Source organism: Limanda limanda, chromosome 19 (genome assembly GCF_963576545.1).
Source record: "Limanda limanda chromosome 19, fLimLim1.1, whole genome shotgun sequence".
NCBI lineage: Eukaryota > Metazoa > Chordata > Actinopteri > Pleuronectiformes > Pleuronectidae > Limanda > Limanda limanda.
In genome coordinates this window covers 12,088,666-12,108,498 of record NC_083654.1, presented here as the reverse complement: position 1 = coordinate 12,108,498, position 19,833 = coordinate 12,088,666, and the positions used below count along the sequence as shown (strand labels likewise).

The 19,833-nt window shown below is 42.7% G+C and overlaps 1 protein-coding gene across 2 annotated transcripts; it reads left to right on the top strand.

Annotated features, from left to right (window-relative positions):
* The first annotated feature begins 1,680 nt into the window (after positions 1 to 1,680).
* pdcd6ip (programmed cell death 6 interacting protein) lies at positions 1,681 to 16,891 on the top strand. Of its 2 annotated transcripts, none has more exons than XM_061092550.1 (18): positions 1,681 to 1,965; positions 4,361 to 4,415; positions 4,506 to 4,575; positions 5,366 to 5,493; positions 6,493 to 6,646; positions 7,385 to 7,485; positions 8,792 to 8,908; positions 9,053 to 9,266; positions 10,872 to 10,995; positions 11,977 to 12,154; positions 13,147 to 13,258; positions 13,350 to 13,519; positions 13,937 to 14,185; positions 14,470 to 14,604; positions 14,783 to 14,877; positions 14,990 to 15,098; positions 15,204 to 15,400; positions 15,777 to 16,891. In XM_061092550.1, exons 1-18 carry the CDS (start codon positions 1,760 to 1,762, stop codon positions 16,009 to 16,011), a joined length of 2,649 nt encoding a protein of 882 aa, XP_060948533.1. In that variant the 5' UTR covers positions 1,681 to 1,759; the 3' UTR covers positions 16,012 to 16,891. The 2 variants fall into 2 exon arrangements, with proteins under 2 accessions (XP_060948533.1, XP_060948532.1); XM_061092549.1 differs by having other exon boundaries at positions 8,777 to 8,908.
* Positions 16,892 to 19,833: the final 2,942 nt, after the last annotated feature.

The following is a 19,833-nucleotide window of genomic DNA, read 5'->3' as shown; positions in this document are numbered from 1 at the left end:
TTTAATTTTGTAGTTTAATTATAATGTTGTAATCATTTAACCTCATCAACACTTCCGAACACCAGTTGAATCTAAGAGGGAACTGCTTTGCAACTAGAGGCCCTCAAAGCTCCATGTTCACTGTGTGGCTGCCGGTCGGGGGTAATTTGACTGATTGGGATTATATGAATCATCTTTTATTGTCTTATACTGAAGTGTGGACCTGTGAAGGAATAGATTTAAGACCTTAAATATTGTAGTTGGTATTTACAAAAAAGTGGTAAAAATGTAACTGTACATAAATAAATTAAGCATTATGAAATAAGTAATCATGTAAACCAATACAGACGTAATATTGTATGTGATGATGTTTTTTTCCGTTAACCTCCTGTTTAGGCCGAACCCTCTGTTCAGTGTTGGGTGGGGGAGTATTATTAGGACACGAGCACTGACAGACAGTGAGGCCCTATTGAAATTGTAAGGATATAATTATTATTTTTTAGGCCAATGAATTGGCTTTGGAGGGCTTTGACATGCTCAAATTCTTATAAAAATTAGAAAGTGGTGAAAATTGACCTTTCATTTATATTCTGTTATATTTATGTAACAGAATTAGTGTTGGAGAACAAACTACCCCCCTAGGCCAATCCTATATTAACACTACCGATTGGATTACCTGTTCATAACCATGATAAACTAAGCACAGGATGAGGATGGACAAATTATTGTGTGTGTGTGTGTGTGTGTGTGTGTGTGTGTGTGTGTGTGTGTGTGTGTGTGTGTGTGTGTGTGTGTGTGTGTGTGTGTGTGTGTGTGTGTGTGTGTGTGTGTGTGTGTGTGTGTGTGTGTGTGTGTGTGTGTGTGTGTGTGTGTGTGTGTGTGTGTGTCATTCAATGCTGCTTATGATTAACATTTCAGAGAAATGTGTATCATTAGTAACTTACTAACTTAGCTTAGAAGTTACTTTTATATTTTGGGATTTTAGATACCGGATGATTTAATATGCTCTAAAACCTATTGTTAGAGAATAACCCAGTAGTTTCCAGCCTTGGCTTCTGACGCCTTACAAGAATCACAGTGTGGGACACATTTAATTTAATATTATTCTGAAAATTCATGCAAAACCTTCTAGTTTATATTCTGTGATCAAATAAATGGCATATTGTTCCCATCAGCTAGCACAAGGAGTAAGGGTCACTCATTACTCATTAATTTATTAGATATTTCATTTTTTATTGCTTTTTATTCTGTCTCATTCATCTGACTCACAATATCATGATAATATTTTGGTCTATATCTCTTATTATCAATATATTCTAATTATAATTGATTCATCAATAGTAGGCTCATCTATTTATTGTTGACCTGTTTCGTTTCTATAGGTGAGTTTATGCTGCATTAGCATAAATGATTAGTGTTCAATCAGGTGGACTCACCTGTATTATTGTGTTATAGGAATATTACACCACAAAGATCTAGAATATGAGGGAACATGTGGTTTATTATGAACCTGCAGGGACATGTTGTTAGTTCTCTTCTTGTAAGTTCACCTGAACCCTGGTAGAAATAAAATAATGTTTTTAATACATTTTTCTTCAGTGTTGTTGTTTCTAAAAAAAAAAAAAACGATCCCGATCTGGGCCGTGCGCGTCACCGCTTCCCAAATGACGTAACGTGACGTTCCCTGTGAGAAACCAGGAAGTGGGTCGCTCGCTGTTGTTTGTGTTCGTTGGTCGTCTCTCGTCTCTCTGATTCCGCACAGCTCGCAACACGGGCCAACATGGCGACGTTTATTTCTGTCCCGTTGAAGAAGTCGTCCGAGGTGGACCTGGTGAAGCCGCTGTCCAAGTTCGTCACGGCCACATACGCGGGGAACGAGGACCAGGCAGAGTACCTCCGATCCGTGGACGAGTTGAACAAGCTCCGCAAGAACGCGCTGGGGAGGCCGCTGGACAAACATGAGAGCTCGCTGGAGGTCCTGCTCAGGTACACCCCCCCCCCCCCCTCCTCCATTTTACCACACACCTGAACTAGCCTGCGTGGAACGGACACACGGAACAAGTGTCACCTGTGGCGGGGAGCTAGCCTAGTCATCGCCGCACCCAGATGTCTTAGCCTATAGTTGCTAGCATGGGAGCTAAAGTTACTCAAGCTAGCATGCTAGGAAGTATTTATCCCCAAAGTATCGGCCTCGCGTTTCACGTATACGCTGTTTCCGTGACAGGCGAACACTGACGTAGCTTGTTAGCTTGTTTTAACGAACGGTCCGATGCGTTAATGCAAATAAAAAGCCACGCAGGCCGAGCTAGCTAACGTGTATAATTCACTGACTCACATGATGAAACTACATGGTTTTACATTAACAGTTAGAATTAGCTTCAAATTAACTTGATTGTCTCCGGGCTGAAAGACTGAAAGGCTTTGTGTGTTATATCCGCCAACCGGCTTGAACATGTGACATCATAAAAGTGACTCAGATATTCATAAAATAAAACGTCATCCACACGAGCAACCAACAAGACACTCCGTCACTCAAACTCATCACAACGTCATGGATTGTTGTTTTTGATGGACTGATGGTCAGCTGATCCTGATTTATTCATTTTTAAAGCCATGACATGAATAGAGTTTTTAGTTGTGTGTTATGTAAGTTTCTTGTTCACACAGACACACACACACACAGTTAAACTGCTCAGCACACTGTCAGGTTAGCTTGATTAGCACTGTGCCGAGCCCAGTCAGTGTCAGATGTCACTCAGAGCCAGGCTGTCACGCCACCTAGCGGCAGGGCTGATAAACCAGGTTTTCACATCGGCAAACAGATCGATGTGGAAAATGTCCACACAGGTGTGAGAGTGTGAATCAGAAGAAAGGAGAGGCACTGAAACTCTGCCTGTGGATCGTTCACTAGAATTAGCAGTTTGGAAAATTTACTTTTATCTAGGAAATACACACATGTGCAAACTTAAAAGCGAAAGAGTGTCACGATGCTGAACATTTTGCATAGAGGAACTGAAGTAATGAAGGATTTATGTGACTGAACTTCCTCTCTGTCCCGTGCTCCAATGACAGCTCCAGCCTTGTTAGCTCCTCTCTGACTATTGTATAGCTATGCACACTTTAAATTGTTTCATCGTGACTCAGCTCTAATGGAAAATTCAGAGAGTTCTTGGCTTAGCATGTATTCAACTTAACGTAGTAGCATAGTTAACTCCATTCCTCCTGTATATAGAAGCAGACTTTGCCCTTTCTCACCTCCGTCTTTGTGACTCATGATTTTTTCCATGCACAGGGTTTGCACTGATTACGTGAGTGGCTAGATATGCACTCGCAGGATGCCCCTCTTCGATTTTCTCATCAGTTAGTTAGTGGTCTTGTATTTGCCAAGATGAGGCTCTTGAAAGATTAATTCAGCCGAAGCTGCTGAGTGTGAAGTACTGACCTGTGGAGTGCAGCCAAAATTGTCTGAAGTGGGATTTGGTGTTTCATAAAGATTTTCCCACGGATTATTCACTTCCTGTAACTACCTGACTCACAACTCGCTACCTAACTGTCATTAGCCTACTAATGTATAAACATTTGAACGGCCTTTATGTGTAAAATGTCGGGCCAGTGGTTCAATAGTTGACTGGCTTTTGCTTATTGGAGTCAGGGTTGGAAGTTAGCATGTCGTGCTGAACTCTCTGCCGTTACCCTCTCTCAGCATTGTCGCTCCTTCGCTCTTTGCACATGTCTGTTAGCGATTGTGCCAGGTAGCCAGGGCAACAGGGCCTACCCCTTTGAGAGATTCACAACACAGAGCTTTTGTGTCACTGGGGCGACCATGTTTTTTTCCCCCTTCGGCTCACTAGAAGAGCACACCTCATCTCAGCTTTCCTTGGTGCACGTGTGTCCTTATCTGAATGGGAAACCTAACTGTAAATATAGGTTATTCTATATATAAATCCATTCTTTGTTTGATATTTGTTTGCATTCCAGTCTTTCTGGAAGCTAGAAAAACAGGATGGAGGAGCTAGTTCTCTGGGATTCCCTAACCAGTCCCTCTCCATGTTGTCATTTCTCGTAACAGACTGTTCACAGGCATGATACACGATACTTGAGTGTGCTTGTCTATTCTGTCATTCATGACTCATTGTCAAGTATCTTTGAAAAAGCAGAGCATTCTCATTCCACAAAGCTGAGTTGTGTCATAAAAATAACTTGATTATGATTTACTGTATGGACACTTTTATGTTCTGTTTTTAAATTCAACTTGAACTATTCAGTAATAATCTAGTATATACATTTTTCTACCTTTTTATGATAAAAACCATGACATTAGATCTGTAAGAAACAATAACAACACACTTTAATCTAGTTGTTTCTCTCTCTCTCTCTGCAGATACTATGACCAGCTGTGTGCTGTTGAGCCCAAGTTTCCCTTCTCTGAAAACCAGGTAAGAGATTGGTCAGCTCACATGAGTGTGGGTAAGATGTAGTTCCCCAACAGAAGACACTCAACCTAAAGCCTCTCTCTGTTTCCGCAGCTCTGCTTGACCTTCACGTGGAAGGATGCCTTCGATAAAGGGTCGCTGTTTGGTGGCTCAGTCAAGCTCGGTAGGTGCAGCCTCTTGTCAAGTGCATTTGTGTTTGTGGAAGAAAATCTGTATCTCGCGAGTGTACAGGGCTGTAGTCAGCTCCAGATGGAGGAAATGATGCTACAAGATAGCTTTTGCCTTCAAGGTCCATTATCTGTAATAATAACTCCTAATCCATCACTGTTTGTGTGTGTCTGTTTCTCACTCACCCAATTGGCTAGCTAAGCTTTCTGACGTTAGATTGGTCCTTTTTTACTTTGCATCCAGGAACAGGCCTGACAGGGGGTTAGGGGTTAAAGAAAAACTAACCTCTGAAGTGTGTGTGTCTCCGGGTCAGAAACAAACAGGTGGTCAAAGCAAAAGGGAAAGAAGACGTTAGATGTAAAAATGAGACGGGAAAAACATGTCCTGACTCTTAAGATAGCTCTTTGTTGCAGTCCACACTCTGCACATTTATTCTGTTCACGCTTGAATCTTTTGTCCTCTGTGGTGAATTGTGGGAGCTCATGACTGCGGGATTCTTTCCAGTTTACTCTGAATGACAAAAATGTAGAATGAAGTAGGAGAAAAAGTCTGTTGGGGGGGAAAAGGCCAATTTCACAAAAACAGCTGTGTTTACCAAAAAGCAAGTGGTGAAGATGTGACAAAAATATCAGAGGTATGTCTTATTCTTGTCGCTCTGTCCTCTTCATTGTCACTTTCTAGCTGTGAAAAGAAGTTTAAGTTACATTCAATGTATTTACCAATGAAAATGTATTATTTACCAAGTAGTTGTCCCTAAAAACTACCGCAATATTGTTGTGTTGCAGCTTTGGCCAGTTTGGGCTACGAGAAGACGTGTGTGCTGTTCAACACAGCAGCGTTGGCCAGTCAGATCGCCTCAGAGCAGAACCTGGACAATGACGAGGGGCTGAAGGCTTCAGCCAAATTTTATCAGGTGGGTGTATCAGCAAACAGTGAGATAGTAACGTGTACAGCAGGATTTCAATGCCGGGTGGAAATTAGTGTTTAATATATTAGTGTTCGGCTTGTTTTGTCAGATAAATGCCTTTTGACCACAGAGATATACAGACACTGTCATTCCTCTGTTTTTGTTTAAATGTCCACTGAAAACCTTTCAGAAGATGAATGTATTTCCATTAGAAACCACACATCCACTATTATTAGGAGTTATATCGACTTATTGTTGTCTGTTTTACAAACATCACAAACAATCCTGAAGCAATTATAAGGCAGCAATTATATAGCGGTACTATATTTATTTTTTATATATGTGTATCGGAAGGAAAACCATACCATTAATCCACCTGCTTCTCAGACTTTGAGGGGGGCGAGGTGAAATAAACAAGTTTCACTCTCATGTATGTTTCACAAGTCAAAAGCATCATCATTCATTTCCGTCAGTTGTTTGTAAATATGGGTATTGAATACAATGCAATTTTTGAGCATAAGAAAGGCCAGGAAAGCGTTCATATATATCTGTAATTTAAGAGCGGCAGCCTTTTGTGAAACATGATGCCCCCCCACACTATCTGTGATCCGTGTGTAAACAGTGCCTGCAAATGGCTTCTGTGAAACCTGAAACTAGCACATAAAGGAAAAAGGTGCGGTTACTGAGACACTGAGTCTGTTGGACCCTGATTACATGAAGTCGTCTTTGCCAGGTGCCAACGGAGCGTAAATGTGATGCATTAAGTGATGATTCGGAAAAACTTGAGTTAGTGATGTGCAGTAATAACAGTCGGGACTGATATTGAGGTTTAATAAAAATTTAGGAAATGTGAATTTCATATTGTTGTTATTAGGGTCTCATCTGTGTTTCTCTTTTTATTGATATCAAAGTTGTTTCATTGGCTTTAAAGTTTCAAAAACAACGTTGCCAAAGCATCAAAATAGAATTGAGTCAAATAACCATTCTTTCTGTGTCTGTATGAAGCTGGCCAGTGGAGCGTTTGGTCACATTAAGGACACCGTGCTGTCTGCACTGAATAGAGAGCCCACCATGGACATCTCCCCTGAGACTGTGGGCACCCTCAGCCTCATTATGCTGGCCCAGGCCCAGGAGGTCTTCTTCCTCAAAGCTGCTTCAGGTACCAAAAGCCAAACCCCCCCCAAATGTGCAAGCATACATTTTATTTAGTAACATATAGACATGTAACATTATAGTCCACTGCACAGACTTCCAGAGCCTTTCAACGCCCTCTCATTATGATTTATCTCTCTCTGTCGTGCTGATTCTTTGTTTGTTTAAAAAGAGCATCGCACACAAAGGGCCACCACTTAGACTTTTTCCTAAGTAGTTTCATTGTTCCGGAACACTGGTGTCACACATCTACCAGTCTTGCTGATAGAATGGAAGCAGAGTATTTGTGTGCACTTTTAATAAATAGCATTTTTAATTGCACTCTTGTGATTTTTTTTGCCCTGAGATTACTTTTAGCAAAGGCAGCAGCAGCTGAACACAGCCTCTGTCCCAGTTCTGTCTCCATAGTTGCTTATAGGAGTTTTTAAAGTTATATCCCTTTTTTTTTTAATAGACGCATGTTTTTTTTGCTGAGTGGAGGTATTACTTTTTTGAATTAGTTCCTACACTTTTAATATTGTAAGGGTTATTTAATCAGGAAGATGTACCACTGTTAAATGGATGAAATGCACCAGAAATCACAGCCACAGACCTCTCTGCAAAACACTTCTGCTGTTAGACAATGTGTAGTGTGTACGAATTAATGTCAGCGAAACACAGCTGGTGTTATAAGTATGTTATATGTGAATAATAAGAATGTAACTTCTTATGTGGTCTGTACTCAAGTGTCTATTTCCCCCAATAGATAGGATGAAAGATGCTCTCGTCGCCAGGCTGGCCAATCAGGCGGCAGATTACTATGGCGACGCCTTCAAGCAGTGCCAGTATAAAGACAACCTTCCCAAGGTATGTGAAGGACACGCATGTAGTGACACACTAACATAAAAACTGCTGTGGTTTAATAACAAACAACATGAAGCACATTCACATTTGCCATGTGTTCGTTGTGATGGAGACACTTTGGATTCTGTGTGGTGTGTCTGTGTGTTTTGTGTGAGTCTATGGAATGAAAAAGATTTGCGAGTGGTACTCGGGTTGTGGGACTGTCCAGAATGTAATCTCCCTCTGTTCTCATTGATCCATTTCGATCCTGTTTTCATTCTGATTGGCTGGTTACCACTGAACTTCAGTTTGACCTGTTTCTGTTCTGATGTGTTTCTCAACATCTAATCAAGGACATGTGGAGAACCTACTTTCTGTCTTACACTTGTGCACGCACACCTACACCCACCAACACACACACATATAAACACGCACAACCTCAGGTTCATGCAACAGAGTTGATATTTACAGCTTAATGAAATCAAACTATAGTAAAAAGGAGATTATGTTTTCATTGGTGTTTGTTTATCACTTTGAGCCGGATGACGCAAAAACTACTGCACCAATTTCCATGAGATTTTGTGAATGATTGGGGCTTGACCCAAGGAAGAACCTAGTAGATTTTGGAACAGGACCAGATAAACAAGCCGATGCAGGAACTGTTTTATTAAATCGCTTTTTTTGAAATATGCTAGTAGTTTCCAAGAAGTTTTCAGGGTTCCACAAATAGAAGATGTAATAATCAGGGACGTGCACTCCCATGATATATCTTATTTTTTTCATGAACTGTTGCCTCTCAACACTCAGCTTGTAGTTTTTTTAATCTTTATAATGAAGATGACGCTTTAATTTGGGCTCAGAAAAAGAAACAAGGTCAGGGTCTGAAAAGCAGCATCTGTGTTTTCCCTGAATTCCTGAAACCAAGCATACACACGCAGTGTCGTAGACGCACTCAAACATACACACACTTACACACATGGCTCGGGACATTTGATGAAGGTGTAGCAGCTTTTGCTGAAAGGTTTAACACTCATGGCCTGTTGTGTTTTCTCTCTCGTCTTCCTCTCTTTCTGCATCCCTCGTGGTCTTGGTGGTGTCGGCATTGGTTATGTATGTTTGGTTGCGTACGTGTGCACGCATGCTTCTGACTGCTTTTGCATGTTTGTGATTGGCTTTCGTGATGTCATTTGTGACTTGACTTCCCTGGTGTGTGTTTGTCATTTTGTGGTTTGCCTTGCCATTTTTTGTGTGTGTGTGTGTTTTATATTTGTTTGCGTGCCTGTGTGTTGCTCTGTGGTTGCCTCTCCCTGGTCAGTATTTTTATTTTCAGGAAGTTATCCCGGTGCTGGGGGCCAAGCACTGCATCATGCAGGCCAACGCCGAGCTGTACCAGAGCCTCGTGGCCAAGCAGAAGAAGCGTTTCGGAGAGGAGATCGCTCGCCTGCAGGTACGCAGCAGACACACTTTGTTTCGTCTCTCTGCAAATATTCTCATTTATCATCATTTGTGTAGACTTCAAATAACAATTTCACCTTGACATTCAACAATCTAAATAAAATAATTGACTCATTAAGCTACTATTTCTCTCCAGCACGCAAAAGAGCTGGTGAAAACCCCTTATGACGAGTACGTGAGCGTTAAGGACCTGACTGACAAGATCAACCGAGCGCTCACCGCTGCCAAAAAAGACAACGATTTTATCTACCATGACCGCATTCCTGACGTCAAGGATCTGGAGCATATCGGCAAGGCAACATTGGTCAAACCCACTGCCATCACAATGCCACTCAGCCAGAAATTCACAGGTATGATGCACAGACACTCAATTTAAAAGCATTAAAAAGCTATAGAGGCTATTATAGGGGTGCAACGATTAGTTGACGTCATCAACAAAAATCGATGACAAAAATAGTCGCCGACGAATTTACTCGTCGATGAATCGTTGGTTACGTTATAGCGCGTGGTTCTCGTGCCGCGCAGCGGAACTAAACGTTGTTTTTCCCGGAGGTGCTGATGGAAGTACCTGAGGAGTGAGCCATCTCGCTCCCTTCCTATCTCTAAAAGTCGCGCATGTGCCACAGCGACAAAACATGGACCAATGGCGGCGTCTGCTGCCTCGCGCACCAGGAAGTCAAAAGTTCGGGAGAACGTCACTCTTAACATGGCCCGAGAAAGACGACCTGCAATATCTGTACGGCGGACCTGCTCTCAGTGGAAGCAGGACACGAGCATTTGAGGAGGAGGCACGTGTGACATCGTAACGGAGACGATGCGGACTCGCCTCTGTCAGATAGCCTGTTAGCTAGCTTGCTACCTGTGCGCAGGATTCTAGATACAATTACAAAAATATGGTTTAAATTTTTTTAACGAGTTTAAAAGCGAAATGTTATCCTATTGCCTGACAAACGTCTTTTTTTAATCACAATTATTTAGTCCGAAGAAGACTGTAGTTTCGTTTGTTGATGTTTTTATTAATGTTATTTTACCTGTCGTTTTTTGTTAACACGAAAAATGGATACTTGATTTTTTAATTTATTTTTAGTACCAGCACTTGACCTGTTTTTGGTTCACAGTAAGGGAAAATTGAATTTAAATGGAAAAAAATGTATTAGCACTTTGCCTGTCCTTGGTTTTAAATGGACAAAAACCTGATTTTTCTTTGCTTTTGTGTCAACAGTACCCTTATATGCAGCAAAGTTTATTAAAATAATTTTTTTTTAATGAAGTATCGATCTTTATTGTATTTATTTTCAGTCATCACATGCCCCGAACAACCTCAAGCTAAATTTAAAAGCGGCTTGCTAAATAATAGCAATTGAGAATTTGTGTCATTCATAATCCGATTAGTCGATTAATCGTTTCAATAATCGGTGACTAATCGACTATCAGAATAGTCGTTAGTTGCAGCCCTAGAGGCTAAAGTCCGAGACTAAGAGAGTCTGTCTTTCCCACAGAAAACTACTCCTGAGCCTGAACAGCCTCATTTGTATTGCTGACTTTTTTTATTTCCATAGAGCGTCTATGTCACCAAGTAACATGCAAAATACTTGCTTGAGTCAATGAGGCAGAACTGACACTATTGCTACCGTGGCTATAGCAGTGTTTACAGCCAATCAGGAAGCCCCTGGGTAACCAATAAAAATGGTGGGCCTCCTAATTATTTAGAACAGACTGGTCTATGTGGAGATGCTGTTGCAATTTCTTCGGTAATTTCTAATATAACCGCATATAAACCTATACTTGTAGAGTCCAATAATTATCTTTTCAGTCACTGCCCAATTTTATTTTAGCACAATTAATCCAAACCTCACCTGGAGCTCAATGCACAGGGAGCCGCTGATTGTAGATGGGATCTCATCTACCGCAAACTCTGACTTGTTTCTGATATTTGGCTGCTTTTTCCTCCTCAGACTTGTTTGAGAAGATGGTTCCCATGGCGGTGCAGTGCTCCATGAACATTTACAACCAGAGGAAGACTGAGACTGTGAACAGACTGGTGGGAGCAATGAGGGAGTCGACCAACCTCTGCAACGGGTACGTTTTCCAGTGACTGACACAAAGCAGCGTTACCAGGAAGTTATAAATAACTTACAAACACATTGTGTGCAGCAGGTTTTGCATTACAGGGAAAGCCTTAATATACATAGCAACATAAAATGTAAAGGTTTATTCACTCGTAACCTATATTCGCCATTGTAAAGATACTACTGTTCTCTGGAGAAAAGGAAGATAAATGCATAAAATGGAATTGTGGTATTAAAAATGTCACAGTTATGGTGAAGGCATTGTGAGGCGATGTCCTATGGCTGCTGTGTGTGTGTGTGTGTGTGTGTGTGTGTGTGTGTGTGTGTGTGTGTGTGTGTGTGTGTGTGTGTGTGTGTGTGTGTGTGTGTGTGTGTGTGTGTGTGTGTGTGTGTGTGTGTGTGTGTGTGTGTGTGTGTGTGTGTGTGTGTTGGTACTGCGCAGTGCTCCCATCAGGCCATCCATCACATTATAAAATATCAAATCGTCTAATAATCATATTGATGTCGGTGGTCAGTAGGTCACGTTGATACACGCTTTGAGAGTCGGGTGGGTATGTAAAAAAAAAAAAAAAAAGACCCACGCATAAAGTGATGTGGAGTATGCAAGTGTAATCTATAAAAGTGTGTCTCCATGCATGGGTAGATTTATTAATAATTCATAACATAAAGGTGCATTAAAAGTCAGTACAAGTACTTTGTGGTTTCATTGTAGAACCCTCAATAACAGTCAAGCACTTGTGTCATGAATACTTGGAGATGCTAATGAGTGCTTAACAATCTTTAGTATTTCATCCAACAAAAAAATGGCTTCAATATCCTAGTATTCAATTATAGCAGGTGTCATTTGAATTAAAATGGTTTCATGGCTTAGTTTTCAATTTTAATGTTAAGTGTTAATGTGAAATGATGTATAACAGGACAAGACTCAAAGTTAACTTAAACTTTTTTTGAGACCACAATAAATAACAGGTCATGGGTAACTGTCCAACAGGGTGTTGGCGTCCCTGAACCTGCCAGCTGCTCTGGAGGACCTGTCAGGAGACTCCATCCCACAATCCATTGCTGAGAAGGCCAGATCCATCGTGCAGCAGGGAGGCCTACAGAGCATCGAGCAGCTCATCAAAGACCTGCCAGAGCTCCTGACTCGCAACAGAGAGATCCTGGACGAGGTTGGTGTTAGAGACGAATAGAAGCACACAGGATTATACACGTCTTCCTCTGTTGTCCGTCTCGCTCTGCTGATTATTGTAACCCTAGGTCCATTAAAAAAAGTAAAGAAACCACTTTCTGAAGAGCAGCCTCTTAAACAGCTTGTTTATCACATGGCTTTGCTTTCTTGAAAACACAGCATATGAATCTAATGCTGCTGACTTGGACATTCTAAATGTTGGACTTCCCTACCACCACACATCAGAACACATGAACACTAAAAGCTCATAATCGTTTCTAATGGCGGAAATCCCAGATCAGGATGATCACTCAAATCTAATCCACTGATCTTTGGGCCAAGGACTGTCTGTTCACCATCTTCAGCCAACACGTTTTATTAGATAGCTTACTGACAAACAAATAAACAGACGGGAGGAAAAACATAAAGCACCATTTGCTTCCAGGTTTGTTAGCAGAGTTGAAAAGTCCAAACTGTCCTCAAAACTGAAAATAAACAATTTAAAAGTAGGAGACCACATTTATGCTGGCAGAGTGTCAATATTTCATTATTTATTTGTTTAAAGTTTTTATTTGTAAAAAAAAACTTTAGCCACGATTTTTACATTTTTAGAAATACATATATATATGTGCATTTAATAATTGGTTTTAACTTGTTTACCATTGAAACAATATAACCTATATGTGCTGATGTAAGGTTTCAGCTCTGTTTTTCATTGACTATGTTTGTTTTGTAGCATAACTGTGTTACGTGGAGTTCTCTGAGTTAGTAGAAGCCATTTATCTATTAGCTGCAGCGCTACATGAATATATGGACCCTATTGTTGCCAGAAGAGTAATGATGCACTGAATTCTAAAACAGCGCTCAAAGGTCGATAGCATTTATCTACACAGGACCCATGGCCCAAGCTTTAAAGTAATTACGGCTTAGTCATCTAATGTGACCCTTGTTATATTTCCTGCATGTGCTCAGTGTGATGTTTTTGTTTATTAGTCTCTGAAGATGCTGGACGATGAAGAGACGACAGACAACGAGCTGAGAACAAAGTTCAACCAGCGCTGGAACAGAACCCCCTCCGGAGACCTGTATAAGCCCCTTCGTGCAGGTACACACACACACACACACACACAAATGTTTCTGTGCACTATTGACCATGGTCACTACTAACTACAACCCCCCCCCCCCCTCTTCCCCAGAGGGCGGTAACTTCCGCAACCTCTTGGACAAGGCTGTACAGGCCGATCAGGTGGTGAAGGACCGCTACAACGTCCACTGTGACATGATCACCTTGCTGTGTAAACCAGTGGACGAGCTCAACGCTGCCATCCCCTCCGCCAACCCCACCAAGACCCTGCAGGGCAGCGAGGTCTGCCCGACTTCTATTTTCCTCTTCATGTCTTTGCTTGTGCCACTGGTTAAAAGTAGCATGTAAACTTCTGCCGACTAAAACCCGAGATAAATACAGAAACCTGCTATACGCAAAAACCCAGTGGACATTGTGTTCTTTATGGCTCTCTCCCTCCTCCCCAAAGTCGCTCCATTTTTCATTTTGTATGCTGACTTTGCATTGTTTTTCACTGGGGAACTTAAAGAAACGAACCAAGCAGAACTGGGAAGGGGTGAGGTAGTGCGTGTCTCAAGCCACAATGCACTCGTGCTCCCGTGGGGAAAGAAAGTGTTGAGGTGTAGACAGCCGACATTATGACGAGGGTGAGAGGTCAGAGTCGATGTAGGACAGTGCACCATGGGGCGGAAAAATTCAAGCTGTCTGTCTTCCGTCCAGGTCGTGAACGTGCTGCGCTCGCTGCTCACCCAGCTGGACAACATGAAGATGGAGCGGGAGACGCTGGAGGGCGAGGTCAAGGCCGTGACCTTTGACATGTCTGCTACCTTCCTGATGGCACTGGCCCAGGACGGGGCGTTAAACGAGGAGCAGCTCTCACTCGCCCAGCTCGACCAGCTGTACGGCGCCTACAACCAGAGGGTACAAGCCTCCCTCCGCACGCAGGAAGAGCTGCTCGGACAAGTTCAGGTATGTGAACGCACACGTGTTGGTGGAGAGACACTCTTCATGACAAGTTCATCTGTCAAAAGTATGTGTTGGTAGTTGAGACAAACAAAAAGGGAATTTCTGTAACGTGATCAATGAAACTTGAGCACAAGAAGTCAGCAGCAGGTGCAGATAAAGTCCAAACAGAGAGTTTCCCCTCTGAATCGTCCCCTTGTGTGTGAAGACAAATGATATGTTCACTGCGCATAAATCTTCCAGGAAATATCAGTGGTGAACGTTCTAAGTCTGTGATCTTTCTTCTGCAGACATCCCACCAGGAGTTCAGCAGTCTGAAGCAGTCCAACTCCGAGGCCAACCAGAGGGAGGAGGTCCTGAAGAAGCTGGCTTCAGCCCACGACAGCTACGTCGAGATCAGCAGCAACCTGCGCGAAGGCACCAAGGTACTCGCTCAGCACAACACGCCGCCACACACCAGCCTCAGCAGGCTGCACTGCAGTAATACATGTCTGGCCAGAAACGTTTTTTAATTTAAATATTACTTTTGTATTTGTGTGTCAAGGTGCTTTGCAAGCCAGGGGATTTATTTTTGTCCCCAACTTGTTTTCTCTCCTCCTTCAGTTCTACAACGACTTGACAGAAATCCTGCTCAAGTTCCAGAACAAATGCAGCGACATCGTTTTCGCTCGCAAGACGGAGCGGGAGGAACTACTCAAGTACGTACATGTCTCCATTTTGTTGTTGCCTTTGAGCTGCAGCTGAGGCAGGTGGTGGCTACAATGCAGGAACATGAAGGAAACAGTTGTGATGTTTCAATCCTGATTTCAGGGATCTGCAGGTGAGCATCGCCCGAGAGCCCAGTGCTCCATCCTTCAATGTTCCGGCCTATCAGAGCAACCCGGCTGCTGGCCCCACCCCCGCACCCAGGACCGTGTTTGTAAGTAGCACCTCACAAAGCTCAACACTGACCTCACAAAGCTCAACACTGACCACCACTGAACTTTTATAAAAGTCTGACGGTTTCTTTGTCTTCTTTCCTCAGCAGCCACAACCAGGCCAGCAGCCCCCAGCGAAGCCCCTCCCCCCAGCCCGGCCTCCACCTCCCAGCGTCACTCCTCAGGCTGCCTCCGCCGCTCCCACCAACACACCAGCCACTGGCCTTCCCTCAAACCCACCACCTGTGGCTCCACCCTCCACGGCCCAGGGACCACCTTACCCCACTTACCAGGGTTACCCAGGGTGAGTTTTTCACCATGGCATCCTAGTTTCAGTTAATGCATAAACTTTATATTGATCATTGATCAGTCAGATGGTTTTTCGGCAGCTTCTTCGTTTTTTTTAGACCGTTGTGTTTGCGACTGCAAAATATAGTTTTCTGTTTTGTGTCAGACTTCTCATACCCAAACCACATCCACACAGAGGTAGTTCCTCTTTTAGGTGCGGCCTCTTCGTTTTGACTTGGTACAGTGAGGTTTTTGATTTAGGAATCTGATGAACAATATCTCAGCCCGGGAATTGGTTGAATAAATGTTTTGGCTTGAAAATGACTTGTAATAATACAGTTGAAATTTGGGTGAACGTCAGACTTACTTTCTCTGTTGTGGTGTCCGTGCAGGTACTTCCAGGTGCCGGTGGGATACCCCTACGGCTATGGTCAATACAACATGCCCAACATGCCCAACATGCCCAACATGCCCAACATGCCCAACATGCCTAACATGCAATACATGCAATACCAGGCCCCTCAAGGGCAAGGAGGATACCCTGGAGCCCCCCCTGCTGGACAACCCTACCCTGGTTACCCCCAGCAACCACCACAGCAGCAACAGCCCTACTACCCTCAGCAATAACCCTCCTCTTCATCGCCTCTTTCTTCTTCACACACGTTAACACCAAATAAAAACTTCCCCCCAGCAATAACACTTTATCTCCATCTACTCCCTTTTGTCTGACCCTTTGTTTCTCACCTCTAGCAGCTGTGAGTGAACAGTGACTCTAGAGCTGCTTTGCACTTCTTCTGAAACTTTTGATTACGCTGCTCTTCTGAAGGTTTTTTCTTTTCCATCGCTCGCGTCCCGTGTTTTCTGGGCTCTGAAAGCACTTTTCCTCGACTATCTCAACTCTCACTGATGCACTAACCCCCTCCTCATGTTTGATGTACTCATATCCTTAGAGTTTTGTTACTTGTTTAATTTAAACCTAGCCTTGTCTGCATTAATAACCGACTCTGTGTCCGGGCTGGACTGCTGTACAACACTCGTGGGGGGGGCACGTAGGATCCCAGGATGGCTCTCTGTCTCCTGCTTTGAGAGTGTATGTCGGGTGGGCGGATGCCACTTATCCTCACTCCCCCCACCCACTCTGTGCTTCTGTATCAACTATAATCCTATTTTTGTAATAAATACCGATGCCGAGCTGATGTAAAAAAAAAAAGAAAAAAACTCTAAAAACGAATGGCCTGCAGGTTTTCTAATGTTAATCAGACTGTTGAGCGTACTGCTCTCTTTCGCTCTTTTTCTCTTCTTCAGTCTCATCCAGGGAACGTGGGTATATATATTTTCCGTGTTACAATCAGACTGCATAAGTGGGAGAAATGGTTCTATTATATAAATATATGTATAAATAAGACTCCGTGTGTGGTTAACTGAGACACTGTGCACTGCACCCTCATGCTCTTTGTGTTTATTTTTATTCCTTAGCTCTAATGTGATTAAAAACTACTGCGAGCCAGACTTTGTGGGTCTTTGAAACGTGTGTGTGTGTTACTGTGGAGGTTTGAGAAGCAGCCAGCAGAGGGCAGTGCTGCAGCTCCAAGTTGATCCTCAGCCTGAACAGCGCTCACTACTTCTGCTTCACGTGCCATTGTTGCTCTTTTCAGCCAATCAGGGAGCGAGTCGTCCCATCGACTAATCGTGTGCTTTTTGACCCCCTGAACATTCGGGGGCAGATCCCATTTAGATTACATGCAAATTTCGTTCCAGTGAGGTCGTGATCTCATCCAATCATATTTCCCCGCAGGCGATTTCTCCACAGACAAATTTCATCCCAAGATATTTATTCGGTGTCAGGAGACGCTAATGATTTCACATATCTCCTCCCTGTGTGTGTGTGTGTGAGTTGGTGAGAGTTGGTGTGTGTGTGGCAGGAAGGCAGATGGCAGCGCAGTGTGATGTCTGGAAGGATGCATGGAGATGTTGGCAGAGAGCTGCTGGTCCCCTGCCTGCCTCCATCACTCCAGCTCTCTCCATTTTCCTCTCTTCTCTCCGTCTAATCTGTCTTCACGAGTTCTTTTTAAACCCACAATATTCCACTTCATTTTCCCAGAGCGCTCCTTTCCTTTTTTGGGGGGTGCGGTTGCGCTCTTCATCATATTTTTCTTTGTTGCTCAGCTTTTCCCCTCCTGTTTACCACCTGTCTCTGTGTATGCTCATCTGCTCCCTCTTCAATTTCCTCCCCTCTCCCCTGGCTCGTCTGTTTAGTTGTTTATTATTTTTTGCTTACCACTCGTCTGTCCTTTCCATCAAAGCTTGCAAATCGCTGGCAGCGAGTGTTTTTCACTGGTCAGAATCTCCTGGTTCATGCATGTCGTGCAGCATCACGTCTGTGTGTGTGTGTTTGCGAGTGAAACTGACACTGACAGAAGGATGCACACTTTTTAATCAGATCTAACATCCACTGGAGGTGACACAACACATACACACAACGCCGTGTTCCTCCCTCCCTCCCTCCCTCCTCCTCTATCTATCTATACAGCATGCCGCTGCTGCCAAAGCCAATTGTAGTTCTGGATGTGTTTATCAAAAGTGTCTTTGTGTCTCAGCCGCTTAATTTTAACAAGACATTCTCCACTGGAGGAGTGTCATATTTTAATTGGTCTGAAACAGAATAAAGGCGGCGAGCAGAGCGCTGCGGTGACAGGTATTAATTACCTTCTGCCTAATGGCTCCCAAACTCAGCACTCAGCCATATTGGTGTTCACACTATTCGAACTCCCCCTCTCTCCTCCCTCGTCGCTCCGCTCTCCTCCTCACCATGTGTTTGTCCGCATTGAAGCTGAATCCAGGGTTTTTCTTTGGCCGCGATGCAGGATAAATATAGAGGAACATAGTGTTTTCTAATATATTTCTAATCCCTGCTGCCTGTTGTCTAATTTGTCGGGGGCTGGCTTGAAAGACTGAGAAGTGGTTCAACTAAAAACAGGTTTAGCGATTGAGAAGTGTTAAAAATAGTTAGATAGGAACTCTAAACGTCTAAAACAGGACTTCTGCAAGGTCTTAACAAGTCTGAAATGAAATTCAAAAATGTGATCCTCTGAATTTTAGGCCCTAGGTCTTCTTCCAGGTGTGTCTTCATTATATTTGTGAAGTTCATTGCTACTTCCATCGTGCTTTGGAAGTTTTTCTATGATCTTTTGGCAAATTATAGTTCGTATTGCTATAACCAAACTGTAATAAAACTATAAGACAGACGTGCTAACTGATAAACACACAGGTCCAAACAAGAAGACTATGGATACCTAGGCTAATGGATACCTGTTGTCTCTATAGAATGTGAATGAGTTTCAAGGGTTATTCTCCACTAGGCTACTTCACCTTATGTTCAATTATAAGGAATTGAGGAGGCTAATTCTGCATCTCTGGTCCTCCTTCACAAAGGTACTTAGGTACTTGAAGAAACCTGTAGAAACCATGTCGAATTAAAGATAAATGGTTGAAATGGCAAAATGAATTAAAAAAGTAATCTGTTCAAATTGCTTTTTGAAAGCCAATAATAAACAATTGGAATAGTCGGCTGAAAATGAATGAATTGTATTGGTACTTATTTAAAAGATAAATGGTTGTAATCAGCTAAAAGTAATGGTTAAACAGTTGAACTTGAATTTCACTGAATGAAGTACAACTGTCCCCTTATGAAACCACATTTAAATGCACTAGATTTATTAGATAATAGATTTTTATTTGGATCTGCACCAATTTGTGCACACTCATGAATAGCAATTCAAGTCCCACCTCTTTTAATTACAGCCCTGAAAGTTCTTCTTTTTTCCTCAAAATTAAATATTCAAAGGGTTTGTAAGTAAACATAAATTCCCATGGCCTTAAAATAGCTTAAATACATTTTAAGCTCCCGTGAATATTCTAATATGGCCCGGCCCCTGCTCCCCGTCTCCCCTTCCCTTCAGCGCCACCTGCAGTTGAGGAGCCTTTTCTCGCCACTGAGCCCCTCCCACAAGTTGACAGGGGTGTCTCCTTAGGTTTGTGACATCACAAACTCTGGCTGTTGAATTCCGTTTTGGGGTTTTTCGGGTTGTTGAAGTGGAAAAACCCAGCCAAGCTGTTGACTGCTTATTTCACTCACGCTCATTTCAAGGGAGAAATGTTGACATGTTTAAAAACTTTTTCCCTTTTTACCACAGAGGGACTTTAAGTGCTGAATGAATGCTTGAAATAGATTGTTAGAAGCAATTGGTCAATGCCTACATAAAAGCCACATCCAATTACAATAGTTGGATCAAAGTAAAAAAGGATTTTGATTAAACGGTTGAATTAGACTGAAAGATAAGTAATGGATGGATAAGCATTTGCAATAGACTGCGTCAATTATCCAGTTTAAAATCTCCTGAAATGAGGAGCATGACGAGTGGTGTGGACGAGGGGGGGGTACTGGGCTGT

Bases quoted from the DNA above. Each gene is read 5' to 3' on its own strand.
- pdcd6ip (XM_061092549.1), top strand. From the start codon at position 1,760: ATGGCGACGTTTATTTCTGTCCCGTTGAAGAAGTCGTCCGAGGTGGAC. The intron at 5,494-6,492 runs GTGGGTGTATCA...GTCTGTATGAAG, and splicing joins CTTCAGCCAAATTTTATCAG to CTGGCCAGTGGAGCGTTTGG. The intron at 7,486-8,776 runs GTATGTGAAGGA...CTCCCTGGTCAG, and splicing joins ATAAAGACAACCTTCCCAAG to TATTTTTATTTTCAGGAAGT.